This window comes from Atractosteus spatula, chromosome 4 (assembly GCF_055471065.1).
Source record: "Atractosteus spatula isolate fAtrSpa1 chromosome 4, fAtrSpa1.hap1, whole genome shotgun sequence".
Taxonomy (NCBI): domain Eukaryota; kingdom Metazoa; phylum Chordata; class Actinopteri; order Semionotiformes; family Lepisosteidae; genus Atractosteus; species Atractosteus spatula.
Window position 1 is genome coordinate 12,609,337 of NC_142709.1, and position 19,474 is coordinate 12,628,810.

The 19,474-nt window shown below is 39.6% G+C and overlaps 2 protein-coding genes across 3 annotated transcripts in view; one reads left to right on the forward strand and one right to left on the reverse strand.

The window, feature by feature from the left end:
• Positions 1-3,034: 3,034 nt before the first annotated feature.
• chst7 (carbohydrate sulfotransferase 7) lies at positions 3,035-10,123 on the forward strand. The gene is made up of 2 exons (XM_088915016.1): positions 3,035-4,379; positions 8,948-10,123. The coding sequence occupies exon 1, from the start codon at positions 3,102-3,104 to the stop codon at positions 4,353-4,355; it is 1,254 nt and encodes a 417-aa protein (XP_088771142.1). The 5' UTR covers positions 3,035-3,101; the 3' UTR covers positions 4,356-4,379; positions 8,948-10,123.
• Positions 10,124-13,031: 2,908 nt separating this feature from the next.
• The window catches only part of slc9a7 (solute carrier family 9 member 7), a 57,797-nt gene continuing 51,354 nt past the window's right edge, over positions 13,032-19,474 (reverse strand). For both annotated transcript variants that reach the window (XM_088913636.1, XM_088913635.1), the window contains one exon: positions 13,032-16,620. In XM_088913636.1, the coding sequence (XP_088769762.1) occupies positions 16,357-16,620 (264 nt within the window). In that variant the 3' untranslated portion in view covers positions 13,032-16,356. The remainder of the gene's footprint in view (positions 16,621-19,474) is intronic.

Below are 19,474 nucleotides of genomic sequence, written 5' to 3' on the forward strand. Positions count from 1 at the left end.
TCTGTTTGGAATGACAAGACGCAGATCCTTTAGCCTGTCAGCCACGGCCATTTCTTTAAGCCTGAAAAAGGTGGCTCTTTTCAGAGCTGGTCCCAAAACAGTAATATCTCTTTTGTAACAGAGTTACCAAAACTTTATACAGTCTTCTAAATTATGATCTTACATTCAGTGCATTTTCCAATTTTAATATAACACCCCTCAATTTAAATCTTACACTTTTAACTAAGTAATCTAAACGTCTCTTTGTCTTTTTTTATCATTTCCTTGTCTAGAAAACATAAAGCATGAGTCAGCAGAGACACCTAAGGCTTTTTCACAGCTTCTGCAGGTTGCTCCCCATCTCAAATGTACAGTTTATGGTTCTTTTCATTGCATGTATCTCTCTGCGCTTGTCTATATTAAATATCATCTTCCTAGTGTGAGCCCAGTCCAGACTTTTCTTTACTTTTACAGTGCTTGCGGCTTGTTCTATTTTGGTTTTGCAAACCTGACTAGCTAAATAACTAGAACTTCACCAGAATCTAGGTTGTTGATATAAATTAGAAAGACGACAGATCCTTAAATAGATCACCACAGGCTAATTACATTCCTCAGTTGGAGTATTCAGCTCTTATCTTTATTCTTAGTTTTCTATTCATTAAACAATTTTCACTCTAATCATACACATTACCCTGAATGCCTACCAATAGCAGTTTTGTGAGTAAAGGTTTCCTGAAAATGTAAATATACTGTCTCATATGCTCTGTATGTTCCTGTTGTTTATACACATAAACCTAACACATTAGTCAAGTAAGGCCTGTCTCTTGAAAAGCTACACAGACTATTCCCTAAAATCCTATTTCCATACAAATGACACTCTGAAGTGAGGTCTGGGTTTAATCTGGGCCATCTGCAAGGATCTGTGCCTGTGGCTGGAAGGTTGCTGGTTCATATCCTGCGGCTGGTAGAGAAATCCTACTCCGTTGGGCCCCTGAGCAAGGCCCTTCACCCCAACTGCTTCAGGGGCGCCGTATAAATGGCTGACCCTGCGCTCTGACCCCAATCTCCTCTCTCTATCTATGTCTCACACAGAGAGCAAGCTGGGGTATGTGAAAAGACAAATTCCTAATACAAGAAATTGTATATGGCCAATAAAGTTATCTTATCTTATAAAAGATGATGTTTCCAAATCGGAGATATAACATGAAGCACAGTGCATTTTAGAGATAAAATATATAATGCAATTACATGTGATATCAACAGTATATGACTATTTTCTGATTTTCATAGCAATGCCTACAATTTCTTGTTGTTTACTTCTGTATTTTGTCATAACAAATTTTAAGCGTTTAAAAAAACTAAGTAACTATTGTTTTGCAAACACATTATATGGCACCTTCAAGACTTCAGCATAGAAAAATAAAATTCCTTCATATGAAAGTGAATTGAAACTCCAAAACCATCTCCAAATGAAGCATGTGATGGTGGCATTCCTTTGTGTAGATACCCCTGGTAGAACAGGAAACTACAAAAACAGGACATATTTATCTATTTCCAATGATATGTGGGTTGAAATTCTGGTTTTAGGCATACCTTAGCCAGTTAGAAAATTGAGCTTCCATATCTACCCCTTGTGCTCTTTATCTACAGTACATGTAATATTCTGTGAGAAAAGGTCATGTTTAGAAAGTAGAACAAACAGCATCAGTAACTTCACTGTTTATTGCTATTGCTAATTTACTATAGTACAAAGGCAACAACAAGATGAAGACAATGTGAATTTGAAGATATGTACAATATGCACACTCAACAAGAACATTTTGAGCTCAGTGCTTCAGATACATGTTTCTTACTAAAACTAAAAAATAGTTTTTTTAAAAAAGTCCCGTTTAATGTAACTCTGGTCATTCTGAATTAAAAGATCAAACGTTTTTGTAAGCACACAAGGTCGAGGGGGAACATTGTATCATATATACAGCTGGTTTAGAATGCTTAAAGAAAATACATGAGCCTACAAATCTCTCATTTAGTTGGATTAAATATGTGGAAAAATGTTTGCTAGTTGACAAGGAGCAAATCTGCTTGGGTGTCCAAATGTATGTTTAAAATATTTGCAGAGGAAGACAGCATTTTTCTCCAAGAACAGTGCATCTGCTACATCTCCAGTAGGGTAATTAAAATGTTGTGGCAGAGTAAGTGATATATCTGAATTAATTAGGAGGTTTTTCTGACAGCTGTGTGCTTTCTCAAGGATTTGTCACCTAAATTGGCATGGCTGCACACTAAATAGATTTTACAGTGTTTTAAGCTGTTTACATCTTACTCTAGTGTTTAAACGGGGCTTTGGTCAAATGTGAAAATGGATTTTGGAATTTAGGCTTCGCTAACACCACTGAAACTTGGCCGAGGTTGGAAGTTCAGTAAACAGTCCTGTCGATGTTTGTCCATGCTCCCAAACACTTCCCATGCAGCTGTAAGAAAATGCCAGGTTAACCTTATTACAGCGCCATGCTGCACAAAGAAGAGAAATAATACTATAAATCTTGCGTAGTTTCTTGCAGATTGTACCCAACACTCAGAAATAGATGTCTTTGTAAGTGCAGCTCTGTAGCTTACACAGAAACACAACTTTTTCATTTGTCAAAAAATGCTTGATGGCAGTAAATCACAATAACAATTTCGAGGGAAAAGTACACAGCTGCAAACTTTATTCATTCAAGTGATATCCATAGTTTTACCATTTTTTTTAGTTTAGAACTCGATTTAGTAATACATCGACTTTTATTTGGCAAGTAACTCAAAACGGAAATTTCTTAATTGCATTTATTTCAAAAGTCTGCCCGTAGCTAAAAACATGCTATTTTCCCCGCGACAGTTTCTTTTTATGTCGTTTTGTATCATGTGGAAAAATACAGTTCCAATTCTAATGAAAATGGATAGTTTGCGAAAAGGGGACACACGTGACTGTCGGCTCTTATTTTGAAATGCAGTGGGCGTGTTCAGAGGCGAATGACAATACCGGGGGGTTTTTCTAACTCAAAGTTTGTTTAAAGCCAGAGTCAGGCTTCATGTAGGGGCGCTAAATCAGTAGGAGTGCGCTAAGCGCTTCGGTCGCTGAGGAAATGAAGAGGAGGCTACAGAAGAAATATCTCATATTAATTATAGTGTACTCCGTATTGCTTCTGTTCATTCCTTATGTGTTGGAATACAGAAATAGAAGAGCTCAGGTCCGGAATGAACTGCCACTATCAAAATGCCCCGATTTGGAAACCACAATGGAGTTATGGAATATTGGAGATAAATCCAGCAACGAATCTGAGACGGTGGAAAATTTTATCAATAGGAGCCAAACGAAAACACACATTTATCTTCATGCAACTTGGAGAACAGGCTCATCTTTTTTAGGGGAGTTATTTAACCAGCATCCTGATGTGTTTTATTTGTATGAACCCATGTGGAATATGTGGCAGACCCTGTACCCGGGTGATGCAGGGAGTCTCCAAGGAGCGGTGAGGGACATGATGAATTCCCTCTACCGCTGCGATTTCTCCGTTTTAAAACTCTACACGGGCAACAGAAACCTCACTACCTCATTTATCTTCGGATGGAAGACGAACAAGGTGATCTGCTCCGAACCGCTGTGCAGTGCTCACAGGAGAGACGACGTTGGGCTGATCAACGGGGAGGTCTGCGGCAAGTGCCAACCTAAAGACATCAGGGAATTAGAGAGAGAGTGCAAGAAGTACCCCGTTGTTGTCATAAAAGACGTGCGGGTCCTGGACCTTGGTGTCCTGGTTCCTTTGATTAGGGACCCCGGGCTGAACCTCCAGGTGATTCAGCTGTTCAGAGACCCCCGGGCGGTCCACAATTCCAGATTAAAATCTAAACAGGCACTGGTGAAAGAAAGCATTCAAGTGCTGAGAAGCAGGAAACAGACGGAAAAATACCGGCGCCTCCTCATACCCAACAGGTCCACGCGAGTGGAGAATTATGTATCTACCGCCATGGAGGTGATATGCGATAACTGGCTCAACGACATATTGCACATCATGAACGCACCCCAATGGGTGAGAAGGAACTACCTTCACCTGCGCTACGAGGACCTTGTGTTACACCCAGTGCGGGAACTGAAGAGGCTGTACAGTTTCTCCAATCTGACCTCTTCGCCAGCCATTGAAAAGTTCGTGATAAACATGACCCATGGCGAGGGTTACTCTTCGGACAGGCCCTTTCTTATTTCGTCAAGAGATGCCAAGGAAGCCATTTACGCTTGGAGAGAGAGGTTAAGCGTTGAACAGGTCGCTCAAGTCGAGAAATATTGCGGCGAGGTCATGCGTAAACTGGGGTATCAGAAAACAAACGTGGACAAAACATAGAGGCGAACGAAAATGTGAACAAAGGTACAGTATTAATATGTCGTTTCGCCAATAAATACACAATGAATACATTGTGTTAGAATATCCAGACGTTGCTATTGTGTTACCAGTGATGCCTGCCCTGTCTTTAACTGTAATTTGATCTAATATTCATTTAAAAGTATCGGCTTAATTGTACGTTATAAATTCAGAAGTTATTTGCAAGAATTTAGAATTGTAAATCACAATTTAAGAATAAAAAATCTCTCAACTACTCATACAAAATAATAATCTGTTTGAACTGAGTAGGAACACAATCCAATGATTTTATTACAGCTAAAAGAAATGCTAAATATTTCTGGTTCCCGTTTCAGCTTTGGAAGTTGGAGGTTTTAGACTTCTTGGTAGGGTTGGATAGTTTGATCATATCATATTTTGACCATATTAATATCATGAGGGAAATAATCTAGCTATACTGATGACACAAATTGAAACCATCTTTTAATACATGATGCTATTGTATTGTTTTCTATGCATTCTTAAAATGATATCTGATTACTTGAGATTTTTCTCTGGGCAGCTGTGTCCTAACCATGACACGGCCTTCATAGAATAAATTGTCAATCTGCAAGGTAAAATCAAACACCTGTCTCACCCTTATAATTACTCACCACAGTAATGCTAGGTTTTCATAAGGAACAGATTTGTTCCCTGTTTAATTTTCTTTCTCTATACAGCACTGGGTTTCTAACAACACCCCATTAGCAGTGTTTACAATGTCAGTGTCCCAAATCTGATGGGAAAATTAAAGAGAGCTGCTTCTAATGTCATATGAATCCACAATTCCCATCTCCATACTAAACAGATTAAGTGGCCATTGACTCAGCTGACCCTTCAAGAAAATATACCCTTCATAATTTCATGATTTATTTTTAAATTCCCATCTTCATCCGGACATTACAACAATATTTACAAATGTAGCTGGAAGTTATTGGTTTGGTTCTTTTAGTATCTTTCAGTGTGTTTTTCGTACCATTAATGAGCTTGTGTGATGTGCTCAGATTCATTCACACATGATGTTGTAGCCCTGCTACAAAACCCTTAAGGTAATTACTATGTTGTGTAGATGTTTTCACAAAACATCACACATGGATGTTTTGTACAAGTTATTTTACAAAATTCAAACTTCCCCGACAAGGTTCACTGAATGTTAACATTTAATTTTGTGAGAGAACATTCACTGGAGCTAAACACAACATCTCTGCATTAAGTTACACATTTTTATGTTATTTCTACAATAGTTCTAAAATTAAGGTTGGTCTTTATTTTAATTGATCAGCAAGTTATGCGTAACAGGTAAGAGAGCTAGGAATCTCGGTAGTATTGCACCTGACTGGAAGACATGAGTAATACAAAATGAAAAACCAACCAGCCTTATCAAGCTTAAAATAAACGACAGATGGTAGACTGCTTGTTTTTACACTAAGTGCCTGAAATTCCAAAAATGAAAATATTTTCTGCTGTTCAGACTTTAAAAAGCCTTTACACGGACCCACTAAAAACATATTCACCAGAATACTATGGAACAACTGCATCTTAGATAATGAGATAGTGGATCTGTAATGGAGTTTTTAATCATTTAAGCCAAATTCTCATTTTGGATTGTTGCACACTTGGATGTTTGTACCAAAATTAATTTTCAGATTTTACATTCACGGATCATCATATGTATATTCTGCGTTTCTAATCTAATAGCTGTTACTGCAGTTAGAAACATGGGATGGTAGGTGCACTTTGATCCAAATTTCCTTTTACAAGTGTAGAAAAAAAAGACTTGACTCTCACTTCCGCAATATAACAGAACACTGTGGTATTTTTTTTCTGTCTGAAATACAAAACCCTTATCAGAATGCAACTGTCATTTCCCTTTATTTCTGTATCTTTGGCTGTCATTACTGTTTGAGGCCTTAAAACTTAACACAGCTTACTGACTGCAGCAGAGACTGTTCTGTTTAATACATTCCGATTACAGCAGGTATATATGTGATCTTGTCGACAAAAGAGGACTCGTGATGTACAGTAGTAACATAAATTCTGTTAGATCATCTCATGTTGCAAGGTGTATTTCAAGATCAATTAGGCTTGTATAACGCACTATATTTTATAACGAAACATATGACAAGGACAGAAATATTATCTAGAAAAAACATTGCAACTCCAAAGAAGATCTCAGTACAAAACGTTTAGCTTAGCTCTCAAAGTTAATGTAAAATCCTTATAATATTGTAATTTTTATGTGAGAGCCCTACAGTTGTTCTTTTTTAACTAAGCTTTCTTTTGTGAACCTGTAGACTCTAATGAAGTTGACACTTCCCCAATATGTTGTGCTGCACACTCACATTTTTACAAAATTGGAAATGTATCTAGCTCCTATGAAAATTCTCAAAGCCTGTGGTTTTCAGTTACTCCAGGGATATACAATGTCGATACTGTAGATAAGCCAAAATCCTAATTGACATTCTGTGTGGTGACACTTGCTCTAGGATTTTCTGGAGTTTCACATTTTTAAATGCAGACTTCTTTTCTGCATGCCATCAACCTGTTCTGTACAGGTAGATCTTTTTGCACAGAATGATGTATTATTAAAATAGCCAGGAACACCACTCTCCAGTGAAGATGCATGAATTCAGTTCAGTTTCTTTCCAAATGCCTTTTTGCATCCCCAGGAGGCCAACAAGTAAGGGGTACAACATACAACACATGACAAAAAAACAAATATTGCTAAGAAAAAAAAGTATATACATTCATGAAAACAGCAAACAGTCTTAAAGTACATGCACATTTGTTGAGACGGCTCTGTCCAGCAGACATGTTGATAAGACCTCTTTACAGTCATTGTATGCCAGCCTGATGGCCTCTGTTACAAAGCTAAATTTCCTTTTTATTTGTAGTTCATTGCGGACAGCAAAAACGTCTTCCTGAAAGCCAGAGTTCAAAAGACTGATGAAGGCTATAAGATGGGTCTTCAGTGATGAATGAATCGGGCATTGAAAAATAAATAACTTATCTACGAGTGTATTTTTATTCTGATGTAATAAGAGGATCTTAGGTTGCCTGGAAACTGATATATTTTTAGTTTGGGATTACGCTTTAATTTCTCACCAGCATCAATTCATTCATTCAACATTTAAGAAATGTTTCAGTTACAAAATGTGTTGACCAGGTTTGTTAGCAAGTGTTTTTGCTGTGTTTTTTTAGGAATAGAATATCATCTAGCACTCATCATCTTCAATTCCTGTTCCTGTGAAGATTAACATGCCCTCAGAAAGGTGTCGTGATGGTTTTGTAGTTGAGTCAAACCTGTCGCTTTTTTTGTGGTTAATTTTCTTTTGTCCGCAAAGTTCCGTAGCTGATGAAAAGGCCTGACCAATTCAAAGTGACAGACAATGCAAATATCAAGCTCTTCCATTAACACAAACACCCCTAACTACCAATATCTCTGGCTCTGCTGACGTCCCTGTCTGAACTCAGTTAATTCACCGGAACTTTTTCCCACTGCTCACAAGGATAAATCCATGTTCAACCAACTTTGAGAAGATAACTGTTGAGAGAGAAGCATAGTTGAACCATCTGTATCGATTGGTGAATATTATGTTTTCAAATGATGGGTCCCAGTATGTTAAAACACACCAACTGCAGCACCTGGTTCAAATGATAAGGTCAGGATTTAAAATGGACAGTCGTCCAGTACAATGGTCTGGGTCTTTTCTTAGCAATAAATTCAGTGTCAATACACAAGCTATCTTTTGAAAAGAAAATGCATTGTGGGTCACCTGATCACACTTATCTTTTCTGAATTATGAAAATACCTTCCAGAGAAGAATTCTGAGTTGTCTTGAGTCCCATGGATAGTTGGAATAGTTGTGTCAGTCATGTGTCAAGATTGGACCAGAGATGTAAAGTTCAGGGTTAATACTTTTAGCTACAGCTATGATGATTTGAATTCAATCACGCACCAAAAAAACAGCAGTTATCTGCCCAGAAATTATACAGAGATTTTTTGTTTGTTTCTTGGTAAGACGGTAATATTCATACACACAAAAGCTGGAGTCTGCAGTGACTCATTTATGCAGACTACACTACTGAGCTATGAAACAATGGTTTTGGTTATTGAAAAGCAGAGAGCTCAGCCTGTCACAGGCCTAAACAAGAATTCCCTTTGAATCACAGGATGGGTTGCCAGGCCATTTCTGACCTTGAATCTTGCAAACTGTGTAGGCCTATTGTGCTTATTGGAAACTCTTAGCAAAGAAATAATCCTCCTTTCAACTGCTATTAGAATGGAGGTTAAATATTGTGCAAAGCCATTATCTAGTGTTGTGAGTATTTTTAAATCGGGAGTTAATCTTGACTGAATCTCCTCATTTTTTTTGTTATTTCAATAATCCCACCAGTTATAGTACTTATGTGTTCTGTTAGCCAGTGACCATATCAGACTCTTCCACACTGTTCACACCCAGGGAAAAATAGCATGGTGCATAGGCATCTTAAAAATCAAATGTATTATTCATGATGAGCACAAGCAGTAACTACATCTGCCTTTTGTTTTGCAGGAGCCTGATGCACACAACAGGAGAGCACGCTAGCTACAGTGTGTCATTACTGACATGTGAGCCCAGAGGAACAATGTAAAGATGACTACAGTAGCAGGGCATTTTCTCTTCAGAGTGCTGTGGCACCTTCCTGACAAGGACATAAGTCTCATTAAATAACTAGAACGTACATGCAGTAATGTAGACAGAGAGACAACGCCTTCAGCTCCACATGTACTGCGTATGTTTAACAAGGGAGTTCAGACAGCAATACCAGAAGGCTGCCTACAGTTTGTGCTGACATGCAAGTTTAATCTGTTCTAATCCACTCTCAATCCTGCGCTGGCACTGCTCAAGGGAAGGGCAAGATTATCTGGGATACAGCATCTGACATCCCCTGAAGCTAAACGATAGAAGATTCTCCCTTTCTGTCTTTCATTAACATTTCTGATTAAGAACTGCTTTTCACACTGAGAAATACTGAGGTATGATAGTCACACACATGTGGAAATAGTGGTATACACACTGAACTTTAGTACAGTGGAAAACATGGATGCTATAGCATTTTGACAACAGACTATTCATTAACAAATGGCATTACTTCCAAATATTTGAGCATGCAGTTTACCCAAAAGTTTATTTTGTGTAATGGCTAGTGAATTAATGAAGCCCTGCTACATTTGGATCTGAGCAAGGTGTTACAGTCCAGCAGTTTGAGTAACAAACAAGGTGTGGAGATGTTAATTAGTCACAAAGCAGTGCTCTTCCTCTCCTCCTGGGATCCTGGGAGTATTCTTTACAGCTCCCCAGGAATTTAGCAGGATCTTAACAGTTGCATCACTAATTAAAGATCTCAGCCATTGTGGAACAAGTCTTTTTCTGTCCATATACAGAAAAGTCTGAAAGGCCCTCAAAAACATAGTAATCCTAGAACATGGAGTTTAACCTTGATATTACCTCACCACGTTGGATATACTATATATATTATAGTTTTCCTATTTTTCTTGTCTTGAAAATATTCTAGGAGAGATTTCAAGACTATAAGAATTGAAAACTGACATGCATCATACCAAAAGCACCACAGAATGTTTTCTTTCATTAATCACACGCTCCCTCAGACCTAGACAATCCTGACCAAATTTTTAGTTCATTACTTTTTCAAGACAAGCATTAAAAAAGGACTTAATTGGAGCCTAAGCAAACACCTTTATTCCTTTTGCGGTATATAAAAAGTCAGAATATCTGCAGAAGAGAAATCAGAGAGTCAGTCTTGACAAGAAAATCCTGGTTTACAGAGAGTATCATAGATTTATGATGGGTACAGTTTGTCCTTGAAAACAGTAAATTTCCGAAAGCAGTAGATAAACGAGACTGGTGGAAAAATTAAAATGAGACTATTAGCCCATGCAGATTTATCTCGGTTCTAAATGTATGGTTTCAGTAACTGGCAAAAATAGAAAAGTGAACAAGTATAAAATGAGAATGCAGTCAACCAACCCTTTTATAAACAATCCCTCAAGTCTGCATATCAAAGAGCCAGATATGGCACCACAGCCAGCACTCCCTTCATGCTCCTATAAAGCTTTTCCATCTTATACATTATACAAGTATTATCTGTCTAATGTATTATCTTATGCAAGTATTGAATCACTTGCTGAAACCTCGTCATCATGTGAAAGTCAACATTTCTAACTTCAAAACTCCCACTGCGGTATTTTGAAATTTCACTCATGTCTCCATTCTCCTTTGTGCAATACTTTGTGACTGCTCCTTCTATTGCCTGTCTTTGTAAAAACAAACCTCTGGCGTCTCAATGTCCTGTGATTTGTCAAGAGGGTCACAAGGACCACAAAGAAACCAGAAATGTTTTTTAGTTTTTGTTTTCTTGGGGAAATAAAAGGCAACTAACTGCCATAGGGAGAACCCAAGATAAAGGTTCTGGGGCAGGTCTTCAGTGATTGATGCGTTTGTCTCTTCGTCTGTCAGAGACAGGAATTCCTGTCCAGACTAGCACTGTCTTTCCCTTTTGTAGTTGTGTATGTGCACACAACTTTGTACAAGTATTTTTAAAAAGCAACAAAGTGTTAAATGCAGAATGTACCATATTCCTGAGTTACACACGCCCTAGATGGATGCAACAGTGTCTCTGACAAAAAGGAACTTTTTGTTCCCACCTGACTATGTGTTAGCCTGAGTTTTTTTTTAATTACCATTGCAACACAATGAATGAAAAAGAAGATTGCTGCATTGGACTCAAAAGAATGGATGTTGCTGAGGAGCAATGGGGCTTACATAGCCCCCTCCTTTATTTATTAAACTGATTAAATAGAAAATGACGATTTGTGTTTGCTTTAATTCAGAGTATGCAAGACTCCCCGTCTGTGTCAGATGACAGCAGTCTCCTCCATGCCCAGAACAGACAGAACGATCTACTGAACGAGACTATACTAATTTTACCATACCTGTGTGTTGAAACATTAAGGGTGTACATTTGTGTGTATTCCAGCACTGTGATTGGATATTACCTATTACTTTACTCCAAAGAGTAAAACAGCTATAGCAGCACACGAGTGTGTGTAGATTTGTTTTTAGTTGGCGTTATGTTCTCCTCAAAGGCTCAGAAAAACATGTAGCAAGCAATCTGTAGTGGAGAGAAAGCTGTGCAGAGGCAGCGATAAATTAATTTGAGGGATCAATCAGTTTAAAATCTGCCACTGCTCCTGCTTATTGAATGAGTGCCTCATTAAGACCCATTTACATGAGGGGAGACAGAAGTGCAATTAAACAGACATGGAACCCAGTAAATACCCCATGTGAACATGTCCCACACGGACCACCTCAACCATGCTTGTTTCTAGCTTGAAAAAGAAAAACAAGGTTTGTTGAAGCCTCAGCTCTCCAGACAATATTAAGCCATGAATTGGCAGGGATATATGCAATGTGACACAAAGACTAAATAATAGAAGACAAATCCACTGTTTGGTACAGTGATATTTCCCAGGCTTGGCTGAATTCTGTGTATTAAGCAATATTCAGCTCTCAAGGCACAGCTGAGTAACATCATGTAGTTAGAAAGAAGGGAAAGCAAACCACAGGAGGACAGCAACAGTTACAGTTGACTGACAAAAACTCAAGACACGGCGCCTAAGTGTGAGTCTGAAATCATCAGTGCTGAGTTAATGGAAATTCAAAGCCTCAGACTGGCAACACAGGAGGCCGACCATTTGTACCATGTTATGTCAATAAGCCTTTATAAACAGTTTAATCCCCTCATACATAACTCCACACCATCTGGTGGAACAGAATGTAATTGAAAGGAGATTTCTCATTGAAAAAGATCCTATCATGTTAACATCCATATTATATATTTTTTTTATGGATTATAGTGTTCTTTCAGGTGGTTTACAGGTGGTTCCTTGCTGTTTTTTTCCTGCTCGAGTATCATTTCCAACCCATTCATCCTGAAAATAAAGTAGATCGCAATACCTTTGACTCTAGAATAATATCCAACGATGTTTTTAAGGCGCAGGTGGGAATCACGAAAAAGGAGCCTTTTGTGAAAGATCAACCTCTGGTCTTGGCCTCCGCAGTGAAGACAGCACTAAGGAAGTGTCAGGAAACAGACACCATCCAGACAACCAGTGTTTAATGCAAAGCCATCTGAAAATAAATTCCTTGTCGGACTTGAATTAAACAAGGGTGAGCGCAGGGCAGTTATTTAACTGGTTTGCGGAAAGACACACTATTACCAAGTTCAGCACACCTAACCACACGATTGCAATCCCACAAACCATCCTGCTGCCACCCTGCACACTTGTGACTTCAGTGAGATCTTGTCGAAGAACAACATTTAAGCTCATCATGGACCATACAGGGGCATTTGTATTCATGGGACCCAAGAAAAATTAAATCTACATCAAAGGTGAAGGTGAACACAAAAAAACATAATGAGTATGTAGCATAATTAATCGCCTTAGGGCAAATTATGGATGAAGTATTAAAAGCCTTGATGGCAAGGGTCAAAGAGTCAAGTGCAAAAGGTAGCATTATGAAGTTTGATGCAGATACTGTATTCGTTAAAAATAAAACCAAAATAATACCAGCCTGCAGCACAGCTTTTATTGACAGATATATCACATGCAGAACATCTCAAATGAAACAGAGTTGCAAGGTATTCCTAAGAGCCTCAATGAGTGCATCAGGAAGAGTGATCTCCCTGCAGGATTCACAGTACACACGTTGCTAAGGAGGACACGCAAAGCTGAAAAGGAATGACTCCATTGATTGTTCCGTAAGAGCAGGACAGCCCTACTCCTACTCAGGTATCATACAGTTCAAACAGCAAAGAAACTCTAAAGGCAGTCAGAGACGTACAGTTTTCACAGTATTAAACCTTGCTCCTGTTGTTTGAGACCATAGCTGCAATAAATCAACTGATAACCCATATCAAAAGTGAAGTTTTTAGAATGTATAAGCTATAGTCAGTAATAACTAGCTCTGAGTACTCCTAAAAGTGGCCTCTTCAAAAAATGGAAATATACAGATTTTCGTTCTTGTCCCCTTCCAATAACCCATGGAAATCCATGCTGGGGATACAGATGCCATTTCCACTTAAATCAAAAAGAACTTTTTCCACTCAAAGATGCAGACTGTTTTACTATCATTATATCAATGACTGGTACATATTCACTGGCTGTTGAGCCTTTGGGATATTTAAATTAATTCACAAAGGTCTGTAGATTGGGCTCCAGAAATGGAAGGATCTAACTAACAGTTTTAACTTTCAAGAAGTCAGCATCAACAGTTTACAGCAGTTCAGGTAAAATGCTATAAACGGTACATTAAACAGTAATGAGTGCTATCTACTGTACATTGACCTTTTCTTATGAACTTAAGACAGATAACCTTTTAACATTCTGTACAGTCAGGCTTTAAGCTGAAACAGTCCTTGTAATGACTTAGCACAAAGAAGCCTATGAAGCACAATGTTTTCATGATTAGAAGAATAAAAACATTATTATTCACTGCATTTATACAATGTTTCTTCAACGCAAAGGATCCCAAAGCGCTTTATGTCTTGGAGGGACTATTCACTCACCAGTGATGCACAGTCCCCATTAGAATTCCCTATTGCTTCGGACATAAGGCTGAAGGAATGACAAACTCACGAGGAGAAAATTCTGATCTTTTTAAAAGTGCAATTGATCCTCAGGTACAGATTATAACATTTGGAGCTCACTGTATACATTATCACCATTTGAAGAGACCCAAAGTGACAATTGAAAAAGTTAGTGTGCACAGATTTTTTTAAACTAGTATTAAGTACTCACAATGACTTTAGAAACTTTGATTATTTCATTTGTTATTCATTTTCAAATTCAGAAAATCCTCAGGTTTCTGAACAGTTAGTAAGCAGGACATCTTAACTACACAGGACCTTCAACCATTTATTCATCCCCCAAGGATGGTCTCATTCAGAACAGCTGCAGTCCAACTACAGCCAGAGTGCTCTATACACGGGAGAGCAGTTTCACTAACAACACTTTCACTACATGCGGTGCTGCAGATTTTACTGCTGTAACAAGACAACTGCAGGGAAACCACTTTAAGCATCCTTTGTGCCAATGCAGAAAATCTGTTCAGGAAATTGGCTAGAATGGTTAGACATCCTCCTATGAAAAGATCACAGGCTACAGGAGATCTTTTACCTTCACAAATGTTAATGAACCGACCCTTTATATGAAAAGAGAAATACTTTCGATAGTGAGGTGAGGTGAGGTGAGGTACTGGGCAATTTAAATACATTAAAACATTTGTTCTTGATTATTAAACACATCTATTCTTACTTCTCTGTTGTTTGAGGGGAAAAAAAGATGCTGCCAAAATCTTGGCTTTCTTTGCCTTCTTTATTTCCCTCCTGGTCAGTTAAATCAAAAGCAATACCCACTACTGATCTACAGTGGCTAACACAGACCAGGATATTGCTCCAACACAATTCTGTCAGATTTCATGACTTTGTATTATGGTGAGCTCAGGGAGCCTGCCTTCTGAAAAGAAAATAGTTATGGCTGTTTTGGCTTCAGGAATAATGCAGTCTGCTGCCCCAGCCTCTGTTCTAGTGCCTTTGGGGAGACCGAAAAGCACCACACGACTTGTTCAGATAGGGTGCTTCGATCCCAGAAAACCAGAGTGTGGGTGACTAATAACACAGCACATCTACAGTATGTGAAGATCAGCAGGGCTCCTATTGTAGTACAAGTGTGATTCACACAGTGCTTTTACTGTCAATGCATTGAAAGGGCAGTTCCAGGCATTTTGATAAAAGCAGTAGTTGCAGAAGACATTGGTATCTGTTCTCACGAGCAAGCCACAATGCCTGTCTATCACGGACTATGAATAAAAGCATTATAACTATTTATGATAAAACATTGTCACTTTAACAGGACTTCTCATGTCCTTGACCCACGTGTCTCGTGTGAAATAATGCCTTGATATACAAATGGATTCTTTATGTACACACGCAAGAGCATTCAGACATTGCTTGCACCCATTTCTGGCTCTTGCATCTAGGGCAAAAACAAAAATGTCATAATGTCTTCTGCAATGCTTAGAAACCCGAAACAACTGATTAAATGACATTGTCCATCAGTCTGTATGGGATGATATGATAGCCACCGCACTTGTTAAAAAAAAGGGATTACATTTATTGGTTTAGTTTCATGCGTACTGCGATCTTCCAGTTGATTAGTGGAGGTTATGGCTCACAAGATAGCAGAGGCGTGGTGACCTGCTGGCCTTTCTTCGAGAGTCTTTTTTAGCAGCAATGCAACACAATGAGGACAATGGATTGGCTGCACAGATCTGTACCTCTGCTCGGCATTTAAATGTGCTTGAATGATTTACGATGAAGTGATGGGTCCTAGCTCAGTTAAGCGTCTCTCCTTTAAAATCTAGTAACACCTCTAAAAAGAGGTACAGCAGTTGTGTGCCGGACTAATTTCCCAAAAGGTTCCAGAGTTCTGCGGTTTACGTTCTGGGAATTCTCCTTTTCACACAAGCATTGAAAAAAACCACAGCCAGCCCACAAACAGTACGTCGTCTCGCCGCCAATGAAGACCCCTTTCACAGGGAAGGGTGGGGGGGTGAGTGAGGCTCCCCTTTTCCTTCAGTCCGCCCTTGAGAAGAACGAAATGCCGTACTTTTTTTTTCCTCGCTCCTAAAACGAGAGCTAAGACTGGATGATCAGGGGAAGGCCGGCCCACAGGGCCTCTTCCCCCAGGGACACGACGGGTCTCGAACCAGCCCCCCATCGCGCGGTCCCTGCGCCCGGCTGGGCTCTAGTCGGGGTCCTGGGCTTTGTGGAGGGGGTGCGGGGGGGGGGGGGGCAGGGGTTGAGGGAGGAGGGTGGAGAGGGAGAGGAAGAGGGGGGGTCAGGCGTGGTCCTCGATGGGGAACACCAGGCGTGTGCCCCGGCTGAGCACCTCATGCTCCCCGCCCTCCAGCTCCCTCTCCAGGGCCTCCTCGGAGGCGCCGCCGCCCCCGCCCCGCCTGCCGTTGATCTCCAGCCCCGCCGCCGCCGAGCCGCGGCCGGCCGACGCCCCGTTGGCAGTGATGGCCGTGTCGCCGTAGGTCAGCGTGAGGTCGCCGTCGTTGAGGATGAGGTCAGAGTCGGCGTCACGCAGCTGCTCCTGGTTCTGCAGATACAGCGACAGTGAGACAGGAGGGGGGCGAGGGGGGGGGGGGGGGTGGAGGGAGATGACCGGCACACACACTGTTTATGAAGGACACTGAGGAGTCACAAAAAAGGAGAAGGGGAGGGCGGGGCACCACTTAGTAGCAGTTGTCATCATTTTTTTCCCCACAGCGCACATTTCCCTTCTCCACACATGGAAAAACGCAGGGAAATTCTAGAAAAGCAGCAGAACGGCCATCCTGCTGGACGAGTGTTCCTTGGGACGAGTGTTCAGTTCATTGTCGTATGCACAAGCGCAATGAAATGCTTATTTGTATGTATGCTCCAATACAAAGACATCCTGCCCCAGCTTACAAACACACAAAGCTCAAAAGTTGGCAATAATGCTAAGATATGGCAGAGGAAAACAGGAGCCAGGCAGCATTAGAACATTTAAGAAGCTGCACGATAAAATCTTATTTACTGATGAAATAATTGGAATTTGCCGGCCTTGCATTTCTTTAAGCAATGGGCTGTGTACATATTCATTAGCATAACCGTGAAAACTTTTTTTAGATTCATGTACAAGGAAAAGCTTCTTAGGCCCTATCAACATACTGAATCGTGAACCGTACTTGTCTGCCCTTCCTTAATCGGTGAAATAGAGAACTGGATTTGCCTACCGGAGAATTTGCTTTACATTGTATTTTGCATAGAAGAAGCCATGGTCTTAAAATGAAATGACTGTCTCATTGACAACTTTTGAATTTTGTTAGCTGTGATTAGGAACAGGATTAGAGTTTTACACAATCACAATTCTGCAACACTGTTAAATGTGCATACCAGCAAAATATAAAAGAAATCAGGATCAAAATCAGTTGTGATAGATCTAACCAGCAAGAGGTTGGTTTGTTGGCAACGCTATTGTAAACAGTAATGCCAACACACAACTTCCCTTTTTTTTTAAAAAAAAAAGGTTTTTAGAAACTTTTTTTGCTTCCAACAAAGCTGAAAATATTTTCATTATTTCCCAATAAAGGGTTAAACAGGTTTATCTCTTTCAAATGTGTCAAAAAATAAATTTCTTGCATCTACTGTATATAGCACTTTTCATCACAAAGAATCCCACAGCGTTTTATTTATAGGAGGGGACCCACTTCATCCATCACTGAAGGGCAGCCTCACTACACTGAAGATCAGCTGGAGAAGGGAGAAATTGGTCCACCAATGAAATAAATTGTGACCTTTAGATAATACAGTACATGGGTAAAAATCTTTCATAGTATAGTATAATATGCAGTACATTACAAAAGCAGTGCATAGCAAACATTTCAAGCAAATGTTCTTGTGTCAATGTAAAATAACTCTCTTACTGTACTGTCCCCTCTGTTGTTAATGTTTGTCTGTCCTTGTTTTATTGGACTGCATTGTAAAACAAATTTCCCCCAGGATGTAATAAAGCTTGAACTGAATTGTACACACTGAAATTGCCTTAAAATGAATAATGAGGTTGAACGTGCTACAGTATGTTCTTGTTCTGATAAGTTCAAATGTATGCATGGAATTACCCAAAAATAAACACTACTACATTAGACTTATTGTTCATCTTAATTTAATGATCAAACTGGTTCTAACTGACCTGGGGCTATCGCCTCACTTCCTATCACTCTTCACCTTCCAGCCACAAACGCTTTCGACACCATGCCGATTTCCATTACAAAAAAAGACTGCTGCCATTTCAAAGAGGATGCCTACGGACAGCTATGCCCTTTGTTCGTGTTGCTACAGAGCCGACAGAATTAAAAATAAAGTGTGACTGCTCAGGATAGACTGGGAGGTCATGACTTCACAGGGCAGCCATGCATTCCTTGCACTGTTCCAATGGCAGAGGTACTTTGTGCTCACAGGAAGCAACGAGCCGCCATGCTGATCAATCAAGATGATGGTAAACTGGAAATCTCATTTAGCCTTCAGCAAAACAACCGCAGGAAGCAATTGCAGCAGGTTTTATCTCTGGCAAGATGTTTTCCTCTGGTTTGAGCACGGCATTAGAGATAGAAACACTGAAAAATAATAATTCAGGAGTTCTAGCATTAAAAAAAAAAGGACTGCAAGCATCTCAGCTGCACGCTCCGTGGAGACTGAAGAAAAAATGAACGTCTGCAAATGCACACTTTGTTTTGCATATAACCACAAAAATATTTGTGTTTCAGTAAACCAAGCCCGAGTAAAATCGCTCAGTATCCATTTTGCGGTACCTACTGTGTGGGTGGTCCCATTTGTATAGAAACATTCATTTTACAGCACAGTAGTTGGGGATTCACAGACCAGGTTCTTTATAGCCAAAGCTCTTCATTGTGAGGTAAAGTACTATATACATTAGAAATACAAGAGAGTTAGGAACTCTTAAAGAAGCAACTAATGAAAACGGATAAGATGCTTATATGGATCCATCTATGTCCCCAACTAAGAAATATGAGTGAAAAGCTAAGAAAGTGATAAACTATGCTGAGAAAGTGAATCATTCAAGTTAAGGGTTTGATCTTTTCACAGATTAAAACAACTGATCTTTCAGCAACCTTTCATTATGGAACAGCAGCTAACTACTGAGGGGACTCAAAAGGAGTTACTGAAAACCTTGATAGGTGTTAAAGTCAACCCAGAAGACGATTTCAGGGCCAACACAGAAGTTTGTTCTTGAGGACACAAGTGGACATGAAGGAGGAGTGCATTTAGGACTGGAAGCTGCGAGAGTCTGGATCAACTTGCCCAGTCACAGTGGCAAAAGCTTACACTCTAGGTTCCTTAAAACAACACATGGAAAAACTTAAGAGTTAGGATTTGAATGGCCTCTATCATTTGTCACACTTCTTACA

Excerpts from the sequence above, each read along its gene's own strand:
- chst7 (XM_088915016.1), top strand. The coding sequence starts at position 3,102 with ATGAAGAGGAGGCTACAGAAGAAATATCTCATATTAATTATAGTGTAC.